General features: G+C 49.4%; 1 protein-coding gene across 2 annotated transcripts in view; it reads right to left on the bottom strand.

Moving 5' to 3' along the window:
* VANGL1 (VANGL planar cell polarity protein 1) overlaps window positions 1-22,074 on the bottom strand; it is a 45,430-nt gene continuing 23,356 nt past the window's right edge. For both annotated transcript variants that reach the window (XM_040055457.2, XM_040055456.2), the window contains exons 5-8: window positions 12,446-12,579; window positions 9,058-9,190; window positions 6,923-7,157; window positions 1-5,694 (exon numbers count right to left, since the gene is read on the bottom strand). In XM_040055457.2, coding sequence (XP_039911391.1) covers window positions 5,434-5,694; window positions 6,923-7,157; window positions 9,058-9,190; window positions 12,446-12,579 — 763 coding nt within the window. In that variant the 3' untranslated portion in view covers window positions 1-5,433. The remainder of the gene's footprint in view (window positions 5,695-6,922; window positions 7,158-9,057; window positions 9,191-12,445; window positions 12,580-22,074) is intronic.

Genomic DNA, 22,074 nt, shown 5'->3' with positions numbered 1-22,074 from the left:
TTTTACTGTACAAAATATGCAAAGTGTAAAACGGTTTTATGTTTCAGTTTAAAAAAACAACAAAACCCCATCCAGCTATAACTTAAGAGAACCCAGCTTGGAACAGAACAATTTACAAGGCTAAACCCACAGTGCATTAATGTCACAGACACCAGGAATTTGCTTACTTAAGTTCACGATTAGAAAAGAACAGAAAGACCATGTACCACTGCAGTTAAAGTCACATGTGCAAAGAAGAGAAAAAGAGAAAGAAATGCTGGTTAGTGTCTATTAATTAGAAAACCTTGGCAAAACCCTTCTTACTATACACAGTGTGTGTAGAAAAAGTATTACACAGTGATAAAGGAGGGTGGGGGAAGGGCATTTTGCTCCCACCCCCTTCCCCAAGACACAACAACGCTGAATCAAAGAAACAGGCACAGAAGAGTGGAAGATTCCTTCACAGTTACGCCTGTTCAGGTAGCGGCCGCAGCATCTCCCCACCGTGCACACAGGAGATACCCCCGAGCATCGCCGGCGCTGGTGAGAGGCGCCCGGGAAGCAGCCAGAGGGAAGGAGGGATCCCCTCCCTCCCTGGGCAGGGCACACCCAGGGCAGGGCAGGGCAGGGCCAGCTGCCCACAGGGCTCCGTGTGCACCAGGGAGAAGACCTGCAGTCAGCTGGAGGGATGCAGACGGGCGGGTGACGCCAGCTGCACCGCTGGCACGGCGGGGACCGCGCTGGGGACTGGCCCAAAGCGATGCCCACGGCTGTCGGGAACGGCACCTTTTGGTCATCATCGATGGGAGGCAGCAGCCTGAGCGCAGGAGGACGCACGCTCCTGTATCAGACGTCATGGCCCAAAGCCACCTCTTTAAGAACAGAAATTTGGGGGGAGGGGCGTGTTCCTTTTTCTTTTGTTCGCTTTCTAAAACCAGCTCAATTCCAAGAGCACTTCCTTCTTAAGGACAGCTGAAACGCTGAGCCACCAAGTCTGGCTCGAGGCTTTAAACGCGTACAATGGGCACACTAGAGGGGGAAAAGCACAGAGACACACACAAGCTGAATGAGAACACACCTGCACACACACCTCGTGAGCAGCTCTCAGGGCTGGGCAGCACTGAGCCCAAGTGAGGTGCCAGCTTGGGACCAGACTACAGCACTGCTGCAGAAGACTTTTGTTTCTCCTCTGCAAAGGGGAGAATTACAAGTTTTGGTGAGCAAGATGAAATTGGCTTGAATAGGTTTCCATGTTTAGCAAGTTATGGGTCTTTTCAGTTTCTTCAGCAGCAAGTGTTGGAAGTGAGCACATCTCAAAAGAGACCTTTCAAAGCTACTTATGTGGGGCAGGACCAGCTCCAGATATTCCTTCCCTACAGCTTCTGGCTGTACTCAGCAACAGCAGATTCCCAAGGCATTGCACACAGAGCCTCATCCCAAAGGAAATGGTTTGGAGTCTTCATGAAGGTTGGGATTTGTTCAGATCTCCACTTGAGCCCTACTGTGCCCTGCCTCCAAGCTTCCAAGTGCAGCCTCAGCACCTCCCAGCCCTGCAGATACACTATGGAGGGGAGTGCTACAATGCTTACACTTCCAAGAGTGCTGCCTACTTGGCTTCCAGGTGTGGGAAAGGACACTGAGACCCAGGGCAGCCTCACAGAGCCTGCTTGAAGCCACATGGCAGTGAGATGTGACAACACCACCTGCCCATGCCCAGTTACAGGACTGGCAAAGTGTTAAGAGGAGTATCTGCCCCTACACTCCTGGAAGCTGCAAGAAATTCAAATCTTTCAATTTGTAGCCAGGAAAGAGAAATCCAGCCTTCATGGAAACCCACAGCCATTTCCATCTGCTCTAGAACACTTGAAAGTCTCAGCTGCATCTGGTTTTGCAAGATCTCAGCACGGCTTTGGATTTAGGCTGTAACAAATCTGAGAGCAAAAAACCCAAAGCCTTTAAAGTTTCTGAGCAGCACAGCTGAGTTACAGGAAACATGCCAACATGGAAGAGAGGAGTGGGGCACCACCACTCCTGGCTGGGCAGCACAGCATCCTATCCAATGGTTCAGCTTCCAGTGAAGGACGTCCAGTGCAAGGATCATCTCCAAGGAGGACACTGACCACTCCACCACCAACAGGGCTGTCCTAAAGAACCACTTAAATTCTAACAAACCCCCCACAATTCCCAACCAGGTACAAACATCCAGACTGGGAGAGAGGAAGGCAAACATGTACAAGGAGACAGCGCAGGACAGGAGAAGCATTCGGAGGAAGAGCCTGCACTAGGCTGGCAAACCCTACAAGTTGTGTTTATGCTCAGCTCTTGACAAGCTCGGCAGAAGTAAGGGCTGCAGGAATTGGATCAGAGCTTCGTTCCCTATGACTCCATTCTTACTCATTAGCTGGCTATAAACAGCGTTAAACAAACCAGTCCGCACTCACCGCTCAGTATTTTTTTTTATAGTTTGAATTCCTGCAGATGCCACAGATCCAACTGCGGATCTCAAAGCACTTGAAAGCAAGTTGAGTTTAGCCTCACAACACTCCAGTGAGGTAGGTATGACAGTGGTCCCCTGATTTTGCATGGAGAAGGGAAGCAAGACAGACCCTGAAAAATGTCACTAAAAATACCAGAACAGGGAATATCCAGGAATCATGATTCCCCTTTCAATCTGTCCTCACCTCTAAGCAGGCTGCATCTCTAAAGAGACCATTTGAGAGAGTTCTCTCCTTCAGATTTCATCAGGCAAAGCATTCATGCTGCTGATATAGGGAAGAGCATTTAATGTAGGAGTTGGCCCCTTTTTGGCAGCAGGCAGAAAAGGCAGTGTTGAACCACAGCACGAAGATGAAGAAGCAGACCCAGACTGAGCACACGCTCCTTCCGTCTGGTTCTCCATGTGTTAAAGGATTTAACAAAATTAAGACGTGAGTTTCCTGAGCAGATACTGTCAGACAACCCCTCCTCATGGGGCAGGGAAAAGGAAAGGGGAAGGAAATCCTGGGAAAGTAAAAAAGTTTTGCAGATGTGCCTGTGACAAGGTGATCTCACATACATGGCACACCAAGCCCTCGGCAAGGCGGTTCTCGTTCTGGCTTCACAGAAATGAGCCAACTCAGCCACAGGCAGTAGCCTCCACACAGCTATTAAGTGCTCCCCAGGCTCCCAAGCTACTCCCAGTCTCTCCCATCCTGCTGGTTATGCACACCATAAAAGCCAGGTGCAGGCATTTTCAGGAGAGCCAAGTGTAAGATATTATACTTTATCCTTCCTTATTTTTTTTTTCTCTTTTAAAGGAATAAACCAACCTATTTTTTCAAAAGTAAAACACTGCAAAGGCCACAGTCAATAAAGGAGTCCCCATACAGACTACCAGAAAGACTGATCTGCCAAAAAACTCAAACACTAAGCTTAGAGAAGGGAAAACACTACCTACTTCCCATCCTTTAAGGGCAAAGAGCATACTCCCATCACGTGCCATGCCATCCGGTTCCTTTAGAACCACGTCTGGTATATTGCATGGACTCCAAAGGATCCAGGAGACAACCATGTGCTTGTAAGAAAGGCACAGGGAACTGCAGGTGTCACTTGGATGGGGAGTCATCACTTTGGACCCTCATTCACCAGGGTGCTCCCTGCATCCCAAAAGAGGAGTATCCACAGGTGCTGTCAGACATGCATCTCCACTGCTGCTGAAGCTGGAAGAGGATGGACTCTCCTGCCCTGTCCCCAGCATCCCTGTTTAAGGTGGCTGCTCCCTCCCACCAGCTCGTGGTGGGCACTGGGCAGCCAATGCCTGCCGTGGGAAGGGCTGGGAAAGGCCAGGAGGGACAGGAGGGGCTGTCACAGCCCTTCTCAGAGGACTGGGCAGGCTGGCAATGAAAGGCACTGACTTACACACTGCTGGAACTAGGGCCTTCTTCCACAGACATCCACATGGAGGGCAGGCCAGATCCTGCCCAAGAAGGAATATTTGCATGGCAAAAGACTGAGCAGAATGAATTGATCATTTACATTCACATGGATCTCAAGAGACCTTCAGGTCCAGGCCGAGGGCTCCAGTCACTCCATGCTCTGTGCTGGCAATCAGACTTCAGACACAGATTTAGGCTCGCTGTTAAAAACAAACCTTCCAAACTCAGGTGACTAAAACTCACACGTGAAAGCTGCACTGGTGGGCGAAGGCAGCCTCACAAGCAAAACTGCATCTCTCAGAAGCAGATCCCAGCGCTGAGCAGGAACTCCCACAGCACAGCAAGGCCAGGAAAGGCAGGCAGGTTTTCAACATTCAGGCATTGTTTGGTATTTCTTTGCTACAGCTGAAGGCGTACGGTGGGGAAGGACTCACTGCAGTGTTTGCAGAGCTCAACAGTTCTCCAAAGCAAGTGAATGGGGCAGAGGTCAGCCTTTCCCTGGCTCCTCTCCTGAAGGAGGGAAGTGTTTTTGCCCGTCTTTTCTCCAGACGTGCTTGAAGCTGGCTAGAGAGGGAGGGGCACATTCCTGCCTGCACCCCCTTCCCTCAAAGAGGCTGTCAGACATAGGGAGGGTCTGTGATTTATCTGAGGAGGAGCCAGCTACTCACTGACCCTGTCCCAGTGCAAACACACAGCCCTTGCAGGTGCAAAAGGAAGCGGCAGTGCCTGGAGAAACACATTCAGAAAGCCAGACAGAGGAGACAGAAACAGGAAGCCTTGGGTGTGCCTGAGAAAGATGCTGACAAGCAGGACAGAGGGACGAAGGAAAGGGAGAGATAATGGGGAGCTATGACATGAAGAACAACTTTACTAACAAGCACCGATTAAGGAAAAAAAATAAAAATTGAAGAGCTGCAAATGGGCCGATCCAGCTCAAGACAAGCAATTTTACAGAGGGTGAAATTATGCCCATACAGGTCTGGCACTGACAGAAGAGGCACAGGGAGAGGAAGAGAAGAATAAAGAATACAAGTCCCCTCACACCCCACCCTTTGCTATCCCCTCCTCCCCAAGTGAACAGGGACTGTGGCAGCCTGTGCCAGGAGATTTCTGCGGGGGACAGGTGAGCAATGAGCCCTCAGGAGCAGCCACAGGTGGCAAAAGCAGAGACACAAGGGCACAGGCATGCACGGTGTAAGGCAGCGCCCCAACAACAACTCTGACACTGCAGCCGTGCAGAGAAAGAGAGCGTGAGATTTACAGGATGCCTGGAAAGAGGGGCAAAGGAATAAAACCTGTTCTGTCTCCAAGGCTGAGCTAACTGAGCCAAGTCGCCCTGTTGCCTCTTAAGATACTTCTTTCTAGATAAGATATCCCAAGTCCCCCCTCCCCTTTCCAAATAAAGTGCAGATGGTCAAATATTACTGGTCCATCATCTGCCAGTTTCAGTCAGCATTGGGGAAATTAAACCCAAAAGCACGATATTGAAAAAAAAAAAACCAAAAAAAAAAATCTCCCAACAACCCACCCTCAAAATCCCTTAGACTGAAGTCTCAGACTGTAAGCGGAGGACAAATTTATGAGATTTAGGGTCTATGAACTCTTCGGAGAGTTTGATGAAGGGGATTTTTTTCACATTAACAACAAGGCTGAAGTCCAAGCACTTGAGGACGAACACGACGCCGTCTTGCAACCCGCTTGTGACCGCTTCCTCGCTGACCAGCGTCCACTGCTTGGAGAACCAGCGATCCCTGTCATACTGGAGGGTTGGGCCTGGGTTGAGGTAACGCTCCAGGAATGCCTGCCAAGAGTGGGACACACGTTAGCACCAGCCCCACAGCTCGCCCTGCTCTCGTCCCGTCCCCAAATACAGCTCCGTGAGCACGGGCTTGCCATGCTGCAAATTGGTTCAGCTTTCACACTTCAGAAGACACCTTCTCCCCGGTTCCTCTCAGCTTGTCAGACCCAGGAGTAGACACAAACATCAGGAGATCCTCTTTCAGTCCATCCCAGCAAGTTTGCAAAGTTATAGCCCTGACTTCTGCCATCAGCGCAGCCGCCTGGGAGTAGTTCAGTAGAGCAGAGGTCATTTCTCCCCTGCCAGCCCCATAACCAATCCCAAAACTACAGTCCCAGACAGTCAGACAGGATAGCTGGCTCTCTCCTTCAGGCTAAGCTAAGGTGGTAAACAGATGTCTCCAAGTTTTCAGCCTGAGGGTGCGAAACTGAAAACAGAACACAAAATGCCATTTGACCTTGCTTGTATTTTAAAACCCCTCTGCAATCTTAACGGCAGCAGAAATCCCCTTGCATACCTGAGCAAGTTCCCAGGTGGCTCACAATGAGAGGGTGCTGAGCCCCATCTCTTGACAGCATTTCTGCTCTCACTGCAGTAAGTCCTGGGTGAATATCCAAGAACAACCCTTCCCTAGGACTGTGGGGTGTTCTTAGAAGGGAAGGTAGAGAATGGGAGGGGAATTGTGTGACCTGTTTCCCTTATCATTTAGCCCCTCCCTGTGTCTGCAAGTCAACAGTCACAGTCTGGGCATGAAGCAGCAAACTATGTTTGATCAAGCAGCTCATGAATTAGAAACACTGTCAGACAGACGGAGATTTAGGCAATAATTAGCAGTCCAAACTGCAGCAAGGAAGAGGGGGTAGAAAACCAAAAAAGATCCTTTGCAGGTTGCCACCTGCATCATCCTGCTACCACAAGCCAGCTGGGAAAACTCCTACGACTCAAAGCCACCCTTTCAAACATTTATTAAGCATTCCCTTTGCTGAACTGGATTCAAGAACAAATACCTCACAGGCACTTTCAAATAAAAAGAGACAGAAGATGCTGCGGAGGAAATACTACTTCCCTTCAAGACCTGATGCAACCGACACCACACTGGTCAATTCACAGGGAGCAACTATGAAAACCTTCCCACACCTCCCTTGAGAACTTTCTGTTCTGCTTGCACACACAGACGTGCCAGCCCCTTCTCCCTCCCTCCTGCAGCAGCGCTGGAGGAAGCATTCGCTACCTTTGGTGTCATGTTGTTGGTGATGCAGAAGGACAAGTGTTGCAAGATGCTCTCCATGCTGTGGTACTGCTGCTGGCGGGTGGTGCGAAGGTACTTCTGCAGAGCTCTCGCCATGGAGGGGAAGATGGCCTGGGCTGCCTCCCGGGGGTCCATCATCTCTCCTGGAGCTTTCTGCTGTTCCTCTGCCTGGAGGCGTTTGATGTGAGTGAAAGCCTCTTCAACTGCAACCACGAGCCTGCGGCAAAAAAATCAGGGCAGCGAGAGTCATAACAAGAAGTAGGATGGGTCTGTGGTTAAGGCAGAGCCTGGGAGTCAGGATTTACAAGCCTCTTATTATTCCCACCTGCCATCAAGTCACTGCCTGCCACCAATTTATGCAAAACCTTCTCTACTGACAGTCTGAGGGGTAGACAGCAGCTTTTCCTTCCTTGCCCAAGCCACCCAGCAACTGAGGGCCATAAACCAGGACTAAGACTGTAAAGCCCCGAGCACTGCACGTGGTTCTGCCGGCGCAGCAGGAACATCAGCTCAAACAAGACACAGCCGCCCTCGCCTTTAACGCGCGCCTGAGTACAGCGGTCCCAGCACACGGGACTGCAGCACAAAGCACAGGACAGGCAAAGGCTCAGGGGGAGGCAGACCACACCCCAGCGTGACCCAGGACACCACCTGTGCCCACAAGCTGCGGTCTGCTCTCATTTCCACCAGCTGGGTGCGGAGCTCGTGCTGCCCAGTGACTGCCCTGCACCCCTCCACTGAGCAGCAACACTCCTCCCTCTTCACTCCCAACACTGTAGCTAAAAGGCATCCTCTGCAAACCATTCCCGTGTTGGCACAGGTGAGCAAACACCAAGACCACACCATCAAAGGGGAACAGATGTCTTATGACACTCGTTGCTTAGTACTGGGCTAACTTGCAAGTGAGGGGCTGCACGGCAGCCAGTGAGCAAAAAACAGTAAGAGCCACCCAACAGAACCCTGCGGCCCCTTCAGACAGGACTTGTTTTATACTTAATTTCCTCTCAAGTCACCAATGACTGTCCACAAGGATCTCAATATCCAATGCACCTTAAAGCCAGGGGCAGCTGCCTCACCACAATCAGAGGTACAGCATACTGCATTTAGGCTGTCCATGAGGAACAGCACGAGAAGTCCTGACCCTTGCCCATTTTGTGCAATTTGACATGGGAGAGGTGGGGGTGGAAATCAGTTTTAAACTCCTGGCCTTATCTACACTGATGGCTTCCCTCTGACTAAGCAGTTGTTCTAACCAAACTCAACAAGCATGGGAGATGTGCCCAAGTTAGGACGCTACACTTCACAGAAGGACAGGTTTAAATTCCTATTGCTCTGAGGCTGGAAGAGAGCCTAAAAGATGGAGGCTATAGAGCATAGGTCAGACTGAAGCAGGCAAGGAGGGGACGCAGTGCCAGCACCTTCCCAGTGAAGCAAACTGCCAGAAGAAAACTCAAAACAAGCCAGCTCCTTCCAGTTATGACACATTCCTTCCGAACACAGCTCAGTTCAGGGGAGCCTGCCCATAAGCAACTTGCCTCAAACCGTTAGGTATGCTAACTACAGACTGCAATTAGGCTCCTGAGCAAACACAGGCACTGTCTCGGGTCACCTCAACAAAGCATCGACTCTGCGGCCTAAGCATGACTGGCAGAAGACATATCCATGTTCCCAAATAAAATGTAACTGCTTGTGGTCAAGTATTTCCTCCTCAATTCATCGAAAGCCAGTCAAATCGTCCCTTTGACTAGCCTGCGAGCACAAATATTCTCCTCACCCATGAATGGACAACACCAAGCACTCCACTGGTCCTCTCCCAGGATTACTTCAGCTGGCAAGCCTGGGCATGGGCAACTATAATGGGACTTCCTACAGCAAGTAACTACAGACTCGCCAGGCACCGGACGGTTCCCAGATGCACGACACTGCGTTAGCTTATCTGCCTCGTACACGCGAGCTCGGCCGCACGCGCGTCCTTCGGGTAATTCCCGCTGCGAGCCGTCGCCGTCCCCCGTGCGTCTGGGTTCCACAAGCTTCCTCCCCGTGACGGATGTGCGGCCAGCCCTTCGTGGCGGGCTGGGGGCACCCTCACAGCGGCACCCGGGACGGGCTGGCGTTACCTGGCCCGGCGTTTCTTCACGCGGCGCTCGTGGTCGGCCTCCTCGTAGTAGAGCTCGTTGTGACTGGAGTCCCTGCGCCGGGCGGCGGCGGCGATCATGGCCCGGGACTGCCCCGACGCGTTGTTACCTGGGCCTGCGGGGGCAAGGACGGGCACGAGGGGGACAAGTCAGTGCCACGGGGCTGGGGCTGGGACAGACCGGCACCCCGCGGCAGCTGTCACGCGTGCTCCGGGGCTCCAGCCTTCCCAGCCAAGCCTACAAACCCTTCCCCGGTCCTCAGGAGCTCCGGTAGAAACCCTGCAAGGCAGCACAGGCTTAGAGAGGGCGCTCTGGCACGTGGACAAGGGAGGTTAGTTGGGATGGAGGGTTTCACACAATACACACGAAGGCAGAGTGAGGTGAACATGCCAAGGGTGCAACTTACCCCCCATTATATATGCTTTCAGTTTGAAGGCAAGGGCAGCTGGAGCATATCACATTTCAGCACCAAGACAGTGTGAGAGCACAAAAAGTGAGAAAGTTGGAAAGAGGAGAGAGACAAACACAAGAACATAATGAGACATGGAGATGAACAAATGGAAGCCGAACTCCAGACAGTTATTTGCAGGAAGGGGAAGCAGGATGCAGGGACAGCAGGGTCACCACTAGACAAGGCATAGAAGGGCAGATGCTGTCAGAGCAGCAGTCCCACAATAGGGTAAGATGGGGTCTATAGGTGTAGTAGCTTCTCATGGCACTCTGAGCACCTGCCATTAGAGCCTCTGCTGCTGTTAATAGATCCTACATAGCCACAGGAACAGGGAAGCAGCAGTCTGCTCTGTAACACCCAGTCCGTCCACAGAGCTGTCTACTACAGGACCTTAAGCAGCGACCTTAAAATACCAAGTTCTGCAACTCTCCCCTGAAGCCCTCAGCTCTGGCTTTTCAGGTAGGGAGAGGAAAAAGGCTGCCCCAGAAGAGTTTACAAACTCCTCTATCCAGATAGAGGGCAGAAGTGGGTCTACCCAGAGAGAAGTGGTAGCCTAGGACTGCCTCCAAGCCACCAAGAGCTGATTTGTGCCAAACTGCTCTGAGAGCCCACACTCTCAGCTGGCAGTGGCTAAGGCAAATCAATTGCACAGACACGCTCAAAATTGTTCTGCTCAAGCAAGGGCAACTCTTTTTAATTTTTTTCCTAAAAAGCCCAAACCAGATTCCAAGACAGAAGCCTGAAACTCAGCAGTGGGAAGAACAAGCACTCACACAAATAGCTTCTTAAGAGTCTAAACATTTCACACTTTGTTTGACAGCTCTGAAATGGAGGATAGGACTCAAGGGAGACACTAGCTCCCAAATTTGGGTTACATCTGTAATTTGCTTCATTGACTACGCCTGGCAATGAAAATCCTGGTTTTGAAGGTGAACCTCCCCACTCTGCATAAGAGAGATTACAGCAATATGTTTTGTTTTGTTTTTTTTTTTTTTCCCTGGCTGCTGCAGTATCAAATACAAAAGCTGTCAACAAATTAGGCTGCCTTAATAGCATTACTGTCTCTTTACAAGAAGGGTATAAGAGACTGTCAGGCTATCAGGGTAAGCTGCAGCCAGAACTACACTCTGCTTTATAAGATGGATGGAATCTTCTTAAGGACATGCCTTTAAGCCTGAGATTTCCAAGTCCACAAAGGCAGCAGCATTGCACACGGAACAGCCCAGGCAACTGGCACTGCTCCAGAAGGAAAGGCAGGAGTTTCCAGGTCCTGGCAAGCTCACAAGCTTGACACTTGGAAAGGCCTGCCAGCCACATCTGCAGCTTGCTTCTGGTTCCTCTCTCTTCTAACGAAGCCCCATGAGCTAACAGCTTTCTGAGGCACTCACAGTACCAGACTGACTGTCTTTTCTCTGAGCTTGGGAGTCCCACTGTCCCAGCAGGTGCTGCAGGAAAAGAGAGCACACCAACTCCTGAAGAGATACTGCAATACAGAGAGGACAAGCCAGTAATCAGAATGGCACACCCTGCAGCCAGCCTGGCAGGCTGTGGGATCAGGAGACCCTCACCTTACCTTCCCTACACCAGGTCTCACTGAGAGCAAACAGCTGGAATGAATTATTTCACCCCTAGAAAAATGCAGAGCATTTCTGTTTGCATGTCTGATTGCTTCCCCTGTCCAACACAACTCAACCAAGAGCATCACTCCAGGCAGTAGAAGACACATGATGGGCACCCTGTCCTTCCCCTTCCCCTGTCAGGATGGGAATATCTCACTGTAAGGATCCAAACCTCCAAATTAATGTTATGGACTCAGGAGTGCTGCATGAGGTTGAAGAAGCCTTTAAGATAAAGTCTTTGAAACGCAACAAAAATGAAAAAAAAAATCCAAACAAACAAAGCAAAACGGAAAACAAAAACAAAATATTCCATACCCATAAGGCACGGAAACTTTGTTGGAAGCAAAACAATCATATCTCATGTTTTTCCATATAACAGATATTGTTCATATTTCAGTCTCCACACCATGCACACAGAGCCACCTTGTCCAGCTAAGTCCCTTCAGTCTCCTCTTCCCCGCTCTCAAAGCCTTTCAATATTAACAAATTCATGGGCAGGATGTGCCTTTACCATATTTTATCACACTACTTCATCCATGCTTCACCATAAAAGCTTTGCCACTCAACTTTGACTCTCCCAAAGGAATGTGCACCTCTATAAGGCCTGCTGGACACCCCTGCTTAACAAGCGTGGCTTTCACTGATAGGGTTTAAGAGTGTAAAATGATTAAGTCCAGTTTTCATTGCTTTGAGCATCCACACATCCATCCATCAGCTTTTCTAAAGCCCCAAAGCTTGAAAACTGTTTGTAGAACGGCAAAGCTCAATGTGGATCGTTATCTGTGTTTGAATTTCCATGGCCATGGGTGAGCCAGGCATAGCTCATTTAGTGCTGAGGCTGCAGGCTGATAAGCATCACTTTACTGCTGCTAATACCGTGGCTCCTTCACTTTCCTGAAGGTTGCATGCGAAAGCAGCACAATAAACGACCGGGGAACTAATTTAAGTTAAAAGTTGTGTTTATTGTACTATCACAACTAAAGAGATGACCCAAGGGTGACAAAAAGCAGAGGCTGCTTGAAACAAGCAGTGGCGCTGAAAAGCGTCAAGACGCGTAACAGTTAAGCCCGGCCCAAAAACGTGGCCATTTCACCTGGCAAAGACAAAAGCCTTATTGAGGGCCAAACACATCTGCAAAGTCATCTGGAACTGGCAAACTCAGCGGGCTAGGAAGATTTCCAGCAAGAGACAAGGATTTGGCAAAGCAAAAAGGTGAGAATGTGTGCATAACAAAGCATAAAGCAAATCCAGCCCTTCCCCATCCCACCCTGTCTCAGAGACTACAGTTCTCCTCACCTACCATCAACATTGTAGACTTTCAGGCCAGCCATGTGCTTGGCTGCTCGGGATTTAGAGGCTGTTAACAGGGCTGGGTTGTAGACTGTGAAATCTCGGTAGTAATTTTCCAGAACCACCAGTGCAGCTCGCTGGATGCTGGGGAAAGAAGAAAAAAACAGCAAAATAAGACAAGTGCTCTCAGATCGAAACAACCTCTCTTGTTTCCTTAAAATATTAAAAAACAAAAAAGAAAGGAAGGAAGAATTGTGATACGACTCGGAACAGAGCTGTCACACCCACAGGACCGTGCAACACACCGAATATTAATTACTCTCTCTAGGACCTGAATTTTCATTTGAGATGCAAGATAAGTATCTTTGCCCTCCGCTCAATAGGAGGATGTCAGGAAATCCCTAAACAAGGGCAGCACACAAAGCGAAGCACTAGCCTGCCTGCAGCACGGGAAATTACGGATCAAGAGCTCGTAAGAACAAGAGCTGCCCACCTCGGCAGTACAATCACTGTGCTGCAGAGACCTTGCTCAGGCTGAAGACCAGAACACCCCACGGGCTTTGCTCTAGCTGGCCAGCCTGGATGGAGGGACCAGCTCAGGATGGATGCTTTTCCTCCCCTGTTGTTTCCAGCCGCACCTCAGACCTCCTCCATCCCAGCACTGACAAGAGTGTGATCTCTTCAGCTTTCACAGCAAGATAAGATCGCAGCCTGAGGAGCAGGGCTGCCAGGATTACCTCAGCCTTGCTCTTTAAATCCCCGGCTAGGGACAGAAGGAGGAGCAGTGGCACTCCCTCCATCCCTTTGAAGGGATGCCCTCACATAAAAGGATGACACACACGGGAGCAAAACAAACACACGCGCCAGCAGCGGGGAAGGCTCAACCCAGAGGTATCTTCCTTTGCGATCATTTTGACAAGAGAGAGAGAGAGATGTCTGTAGGCACTGTTACCATCAAATAGGGCAGCATTTCAAAACAAGCCCGAGCTCCGGTGTTTAAAAACGCGGGAGTAGGACACAGCTCTCTCCGTGCCTCAGCGTGGCACTCTCAGCAGATCACCAAGATCACCCATTCAACCAACTGGAGTTTGCCAAGGACCCACGCTAAAAATCATTTTCTGCGCGTTCAAAACGAAAGTGTAACTGCCAACACATTTGTCGCCAGTTATTTGGAAAGGTCACACTTCCCAACAAGGCCTCTCCGAAGGAAAGCAACTAAGTGTTCTCACACATGTTACAACATAGGAAGAAAACATTACAAGGACTGTAACGTGGGAAAATAAGACATTAACAAATTAAGCCCTAAATTCAGTGCTCAGCGCTACCACAGATTCCGTGTGTGTTCCCGGAGGAGCAATTTAAATTTTCCTGTGCTTTGTGCTAATATTAAACTTCTGCATCACACCCAAGTAATTTAAACACACACACTCCCCCCACCATCCTCACTCTACAGCTGCCACACTCCCACTGATCAGTGAATTAAGCACAGATGCCAGCCCATTCAAGAGATTCTGAGAAAGAAAAACAAACCCAGACTTGTTCACTGAGTAGCTTCATCAGTCAGTGCATCACCATTCATTTGCTGTGTACCTTTGAGACGATGAATTTAGCTTCTGAAGCAAATTCCATCCTTAAGATTGTTTGGAGGGGTTTTTTGGATCCAGCTAGAGCATCTTAAAGAAGCCTTACCTTTCAGGTGCCACTCCTTCATAATTCCTCACCTGATATTTGGTAAAAGCGACTCCACTTACACACTCGGCTACTGATTTGTGATAAAGAGCCACTAGCTTACCAAGGAAACAATTTTCCTTTGATAAAATAGTATAGACTGACCCACTGCCAGACACACACAGATGCTGATGCAGAACAGGTGAAAACCATTTTATTTCTCCCTGCTACGCTTCTGATTTCTACTGTGAATTTGCTGCAGCCTATAGACAAAATTTCATAAAAGTAATCATGTGGCAGCAGCACATATTCCCCCTTCTGACTGCAAACATGATCAAGTTTTTCCATCTCCGCTTCCCAGGAAGACAAAGCTCCATAGAGTTTCATCACAAAACACAATGTTTGGAAAACCAGGACCAACTCAAAACAGGAAGACAAAAATGAACAGAGTTATTCTCTGTTAATACACTGTACTCGTTTCAAACATCACTGGAACTTCCATCCCAGCAGTGGGAAATGGAAGCTAGCTCTATTAGGACAAAACACAAGGCATCACAACAGAGAATGATTTATTTTTATACATACACATTTTCCCTGGACTCCACCGACAGCATTATCATCAGGATGCCAGCTTTCCCCACCTAACATCCCTTCCACCCCCTCATTAAATGACCCTCCCCACCAATTCACTGGCACGTGCACTCAAAATCCAAACACAACAAAGCTTTTAAACTGCAGCAAACAATGATCATTGCCCTGGAAATTACAGCCCAGGTATTTGTTGCTGGTGCAAATCCAATACAAGGCTCAATCTCACACAGGAGATATCTCAGTCACACAGAGAGGGGGGTCTGCTCTCTGGAAGGGAAATGTAGTAGAAATCCAGGAAACTGATGTTTACCAGCCCATTTCTGTCTCCCATTTAGTCCATTCTAAGCACGGCAGGTTAGGGAAGACAACTACAAATCTTTAAATTCTCTGTTACAGGGGGAAAAAAAAAATAAATAAATTAGAAGCTGCGGACAAGTAAATTAAAAGGGTCACAACAATTTGCAAGAGCAAGGAAAAGGCTGAATCAGAGCCTCCTGGGCTGTGTTGCTCAACCTCTTCACCCACATCAAGGGGACGCCTCGCCCTGCCCGGCGCAGGACAGCCGAGAACCCGCGCCCCGGCCAGGCGCAGCACCCCAGCACTGCACGGGGGCACCCCACGCTCTTGTGCAAACACCGGGAGGAGGCCAACCCCGGGCATGGGAGCACCCAGGGCAGCCCGCAGGAGCCAGCAGCAGCAAAGCAACCACCAAGGAAGTCTGCCGCCTCCCGACAGCAATCCAGGCTCTCCGGGCTTCCCGGGGCAGGGCAGACCCTCGGCCGCCCCGCCAGCGAGGCGAAGCGGCTGCAGGGAGCCGCCTCTCCACCCACACGCCATTTCCAGCGGGAATGGAAACTGGCGGCCCCCCTGCAGGCCACGTCTGGAGAGGCGGCCTCCTCGCAGAGTTCAGCACCACGGCGGCCGCTGCATTCATTCACCCCGCACTTCAGCAAGCCGCGCCGGGGCCTTCCTTTTGTGTTCGGCACTTTGAAAGAATGGGGAGGGGCAGGAAGGCAACGAACAGAAAGTTTCGATACTTAATCGCCCGTATGAAAGGGGTCAGGGCGAGGATCGTCCTCACGTCCCGCCGAGAGGATCTGGCAAGCCCGGTATATTCCCGGCATTGCAGCAAACCACCGGAACGCAGGAATCATCACAGAAAGGCCCGGCCCGCAAGGGACCTCAAAGATCATCTAGTCCTAACCCCACCCCCGCCACGGGCAGAGCACAAAAATTCGGGACAAAAGGCATTTCCATGCAACAGCTCGGATTCAAAACTTATGGCACGAGAGGAAAACCCCTTTCACATTCCAGGAGCCTGCTGGAAACACAGCTTTCCTCGCAGGCAAGGGTCAGCGAGGCTCTACGCTTGGCTGCTTCGCGTTTTGCGCGGCGCTTGTTTCCAGCGATTGTTTTCACTCCCCTGAAGAAGGCCATGTCACAGCACGCTGCCAAGAGGGAAAGCAAACAAGCAGAGCCGGCAGAAGCACAGGGTACCTCGGTGGCATTCGGGCGGCAGAGAAATGCAGAGCCCTTTACGAACAGTAATGAATTAACTTTTACAGGGCATCCGAGGAAGCGGAGGAGGGGACTGCGTGATACAAACGAAGCAACTATTTTTCTTCTCCTGGGTAAGCCAGGAGCAGTTTTGCCTGAATAGTTGCCTCTACAAAAGATCTGAATACTTGCAGTCTTGCCATACACAGTGCCTCAGAGGCCATTTTGCCTTCTGTGACACAACTACGCCAATACCAAAACTGGCTTTTCTTAGTGGATTTCTAGGAAAACAGGCGTACAGAAGCAAAGCACAAGCAAAGAAGCCTGCCTATATCATCAAGATACTGGTGGTTTCTAGGAAGAGGGGTTTGAGTTTCATGAAGTGGTGCAAGAGGGCTGCTAAAAATAAAAAATAAGGAGAGAAAAAAAAAATCAAAAAGATCAAAACACCTCTACGCACCTGTCACTCACATGGTTTTAGCAGTTTTGTGCTTTCCTGCTAAGCTAGAAATGTAGCCTGTCATGGTACTGTACTAAATATCAGTAGACACTGAGAATCATCGAGAGCAGAGGAGTGCCCCATACTTTTGCAACAGATCTATGTAGACATCCAGAAAGAGCTGAGCTGTTTGCTACCAGAGCATTCTTGCTATGGATGCAGATCTTGCAGCATCAGGGTTTAGAGTGAGCCACACACACCTAAAATACACAGGGATAGTCAGAGGTTTGATGACTGCTGTGCTAATTGTGGGCTGAGGAAGCCTGGGGTTATTTAATCAAATGGTTCCCAGCACAGACTCCTCTCCTCCAAACAACATTTTTTTACCATTCTTCAAAACAGACACAGTATCAAAACAAGCTAAGGTCTCTGGGCACATAAAACACTTGCCACAGCCAATTGGGAAGTCTGGCACCTCCAAGAACAGCTAAGAAAAGATTCCACAACACAGCCTTCCAAAGGAGAGTCAGCTTTGCCTTACCAGATGTCTCCAGCCTACAACTGCATCTCTTGCCTACTGCAAGAGATACGGAGGTCTCCTGGGGCACTGAGCTGCTTGTCCACAGCATTTTGTACTCTCTAGCAGTGCTGTCAGCTCACACCCAACAGGCTCAGAGGACTGCTCTGCCCTCCCTTGCTGTACAATCACATCTCCCTCCCAGAAAACTCCCTTTTTTTCCTTTCTCACACACTTTTGCCAAGGCACAGAGCTAGGGTTCAAGTTCCTGATCCTTCACCATGCTGGCCTGTTTTCCCAGAGCAAAGTCACCAGCACTAGAAATAAAACTGGAAATAGGCAATTGAAGTCAAAATGCTTCCCACACCAACATCCCTGCTGAAGATGATTACAGAAGGCACCACCACCATCCTCTATGCAGCTCTGCCTGTCATAGCTACAGGTGAGGCCAGCACAGGCTGCCCAGACAGATGACTCTGGGCAGCACTACCACACCAGGGGCCATAAGCTGGCAAGATGCAAGGGATTTGGTATTCTCTGTCCTTCCCAAGCAACACCTTGAAGCAAGGCTTCTCTTCCTCAGAAGACCAAGGCCATGCAGAAGCACAAATGCTTTGGCTACAGTTCTGTCCTCTCCCGTAAACAGAGCCCGAGTCAGATCTCAGCGGAGACGCCAAGACGAGGAACTGCTCCAGCAGCTGTGGCCAAACAAGCAGAGCAGAAAAACGCCTTTTGATCGTCATAACTACAAGAGCATTTCAGTTTGGTACAGTCAAGAGAACAGGACTGCAGCTCCTAGGAAAAGGAAAACCACATTTTCTTGTCAGACAACCACAACTGAGATCTCCCCTTGGCTAAGGCAGGCAAGCGCAATCCTCGCCCTCCCTGGAACAGGCACCGGGCAACCAGGACACAGCAAGTTTGTTTTAGATACCCAGCTTCTGGCATTTGGTGAGGCAGGGAAAAGAATCTGCAAGGTCAAACCTTTATCAGGGAAGGGAAGAAAATCTCATCATGGCAGCAGGTTGTCAGCATGATGGCATCACAGCTGCTTCCCCCAAGGAAGCCAACATCCATCCGTTAATGATATAATTTATATGGAACCCAAACACACACAAGATTTGCCCCAGCTTTGCAGTGACCCATCTCCATCTTTTCTCTCCCCTCACAGCCTTTTTTAACAACACAGAAAGAAAAGGATAGGAATTTAACGTGTGTCCCCATCTATATCCAACATTGGACATCTGAACAACACATGACTGCTGTAAATTTAAGGAGAGCGCCAGGCCAGTTTCTAACAGCAGATCTCCCCTTTTCTGCCCTGTGCAGACAAGACACGTTGCTCTCCAACAGCCATTATAAGTCTCCTCTCTTCCAAGTCAGAAATCAGAATCAACACACCAGCTGAGCAATATAATAGTTCACTGCTGATGTAGAAGGGATTTCAACAAAGAAATTTTTTGAATGAGAGAGAGAGTAGAATTTGTTTTCAGGTTGGGTTTTTGGTTTGTTTTCCTCAAACCTCAAAAGCAGCCTAGTCAAAACCCTCCAAGTACAGGTGAAAAAAATCCCTTCAATTCAACTACTAACTTTGCTGTTACATTTGACTGTTTTCATTTTGAAGGAAAGCTGTGAGTATTTTTGAAAAACAGGATTTTACAGGAGGGTAGGATCAAACTTGGGGGCAGGGGGGAAATCAACTCCTTTACCTCACACAAACCAAACAAGCTACTTACTTAAGTCTTCCTGAGGAATCCTATAAAAGCGCTCCCAGGCCAATACTAAAAAGATGCTGCTACAGAAGTGCAGAGCACAAAGTTTTAGCCAGCAGCTATAAAACCCCAGTAAACCCAATGGCATGCTCCCACTGCAGTTCTCCTTCTGAGAAACTTCCAAGCCCAATACCTCAGGAAGTTAACTGGTCTTTAGGGTACCAGCATACAGCCTGAATGTTTTCCCCAGTCACTTTTATTGGTACAACCTCAAAACTTGATGAATGCTTTCCCAACAGCTGCACTGCCCTTCCTTCCACTTCCAATAGCTGAAGGTGGAAGCCAGCATAACAGACTAGGAAAAAAACCCAGAACACTACTGGTAATATGTAGTGAGGAGGAAGAGGAGGAGAGCACAGCCCTCTCACCCAAGGAGTGCTCCAAAAGGTCCAATAATATGATTTGCCAGGAGAGGACAATAACTGGGGTGAGGTCAGATGCTGTGACAGCACCACACTTCTCTTCCTCAGTAACACAGTGAACATCTTGTTTCACAGTATGCAGTGTCAAGGGACACAAGGATCACAAGGACGCTTGTTACATCCAACATCACATTCAACAGAGAGAAAACAAAATAAGCAGAAGTCCAACATGAGTTTTAGAAACAATGGAGGTTCTGGAGCACCAAAAGAGCTTCCTATGGAAGGCAGAGTACTCTCTTTAAAAAAAACAACAAGATTTAATCCCTTGCTGAGACTAAGCTTCTTGCCAGGTTCCCTGTATACAATTCTAGGAGGCTTTATTGCAGCAGGTCAGCCTAGGTAACTGGGAAGGGTTCCTTCCAGCCCCTCACAGAATAGCAGAGGGAGTTTAACATGTGGCAAAGCCATTTGGCTCCAGTTGCCTCAACCCATCCATGGGGATGGGTGAGTGCACAACAAGAGCAGCTTCAGGAGCTGCATCTGAAAGAGCCGCTTGTGAAAGCCTGAGCATGTGGTGCAGCAAACTTCTCCCTCAGGCTGAGGAAGGCAGATGCCAGGCTCCAGAGCAAACTGCCCACATCCTCTTAAGCCAAGACCACCTCTCCAAGGGGAGCAGCGTGTGTGGGGAGGTGCTGTCAAGCACTTACTCACCGTTCAGACACCTAGCAGAACCACTAAATCCAAATGGTATAGCTCATGGATTAGCCAGGGCACAAAAGCAGCTTTCAGGCACTCACGGCTTGGGCTGCATTTCAGCCGGCTCCTCAGACACCAATAACCACATGCAGATGCCCCAAGAGCTCTCAAACTAGACACCCACTTCCCTTTGATGCCACACAAGACATTCAAACAGGCGAAGGCTCTACCTTCCCATCAAACAGAAAGAGAACACTTGCTACCAGCATCCCATTGCTCCAGGGGCTGCTGCAACACAGACAAGAAACATGAGAGGCAAAGGAGCTGCCCGTGCCCTCCCATGAATCTGCCGTGTCCCAGACACCTGCAGTGAACCAAAACAACACCTGGCCAGACATCCACACCTCAAGCCCAACCCAGCACCCTCAGGAGCCACTTGTAGTAGTTTAACTGGACCCGGAGAGCAGCAGCTACTGGATCCAGGAGCTAGAGCTCGAAAGGGGTCTTCCAAGAGCACTGCTAGCACACCAAGCATTTGTCTCCATGATATGGTTTTGCCAAGTGGTGAGGGTATCCTCAAGGGAGGAAATGAGAATACTATCTTGTTTATTCATGAGAAAAAAAAAAAACCCCAAGCGAACCACCAGCTATTGTCTGCTCACACTAAAGTAAAGCCAAAGCTGTGAAAGGCTTTCTTCATATATTGAGCAAAATGGCAGTTTGGGAAAGAAAGCAGTGAGAGAAGAACACAGAGGGGACAACTTCAGTGAAAGGGTGATGAGAAGTTGAGCTGCTGCTGAGCTTTCCTCACAAACCTGCACAGCGTGGCAGACACAGGCACCCCAGAAATACACGGGTCTTGACAAAGCAGGGACAAGTTGGCTTCCCCAGGCCCTGTGGGTGTTGCTGCCAGCAGCCCAAAGGGATCCACTTGTCCATACCAAATTCCACACAGACCCATGACCAATCTGAGAAAGTCAGGGACGCTGCTGAAGTCAATCTTGGAGTTAACATTTGCACAGCTGAGCAGATGATTGAGGCCATTGGGCCCTGTGGAAGGAGACCTGCAAGTCGCAAGACAATAATTTACCAAGTCCAGCCTCACACCTGGGGATATGACTATAAACCAAATCCACAGATGTACGCTGCCATCCATTTGTGCACCATATCCAGCTCTGAATCTCAAAGGACATGACCTGAGGTGCTCAAGACCAATCCCTCATGCTTGGGCCAAGGCAGGTCCCTTGTAGGTCAGATGGACTGGGGAGGAAAAGCCAGGACTGGAGGCTCTCTTCTCCCCAAGGCTCAGCAGAGGAGCAAATTCTTGCAGACAGAGCCCTGCCCCACCAAGGAGGGCTCCTGCAGATTGCAGGAATCTGCAGGGCCTGATGGGATTCATGCAATACTCCTCAAAGAGCTGGCTGATGTCATCGCAAAGCCTCTCTTGAGGATTTTTGAGCAGCCGTTGTCCCAATTTCCAAGATGGGCAAGAAGAAGGATCCCAGACACTACAAGCCTGTCAGTGTCACTTCAGTGCCTGGTAAAGTGATGGAGAAGATTATTCTGAGAGGTATTGAAAAACACCTGAAAGTGTGATGACAACACGGTCATCACTCACAGCCAGCACAGCTTCATGAGAGGAAAGTCCTGCTTATCAAAACTCATTTCCTTTCATGACAAGGTAGCCCAGCTAGTTGATCAAGGGAAGCCAGTTGGTGTCATCTTTTTGGATTTCAGTAAAGCTTTTGATACTGTCTCTCACAGGATCCTACTGGACAAGATGTCCAGCATTCAGCTGGATAAACACATCATGTGATGGGCGAGCAACTGGGTCAGGCACAAAGGGTTACAGTGAATGGTGAGATATCAGACTGGAGACCTGTCACTAGTGGGGGTTCCATCCTCAGCCCTGTGCTCTTCAACATCTTCATAAATGCCTTGGATATAAGACTGGAAGGGATACTAAGCAATTTTGCAGATGATACAAAACTGGGAGGAACAGCTGATGCCCTTGAAGGCAGGGTTTGGCTATTACCAACCACATGAAGTGTTTCAACAAGGGAAAGTGACAGATTCTGCATCTGGGATGGGGCAATT

The sequence above is a fragment of the Hirundo rustica genome, chromosome 2 (assembly GCF_015227805.2).
Source record: "Hirundo rustica isolate bHirRus1 chromosome 2, bHirRus1.pri.v3, whole genome shotgun sequence".
Taxonomy (NCBI): domain Eukaryota; kingdom Metazoa; phylum Chordata; class Aves; order Passeriformes; family Hirundinidae; genus Hirundo; species Hirundo rustica.
Note: the sequence above shows the minus strand (reverse complement) of the source record. Positions and strands in the feature narration are given on the sequence as shown.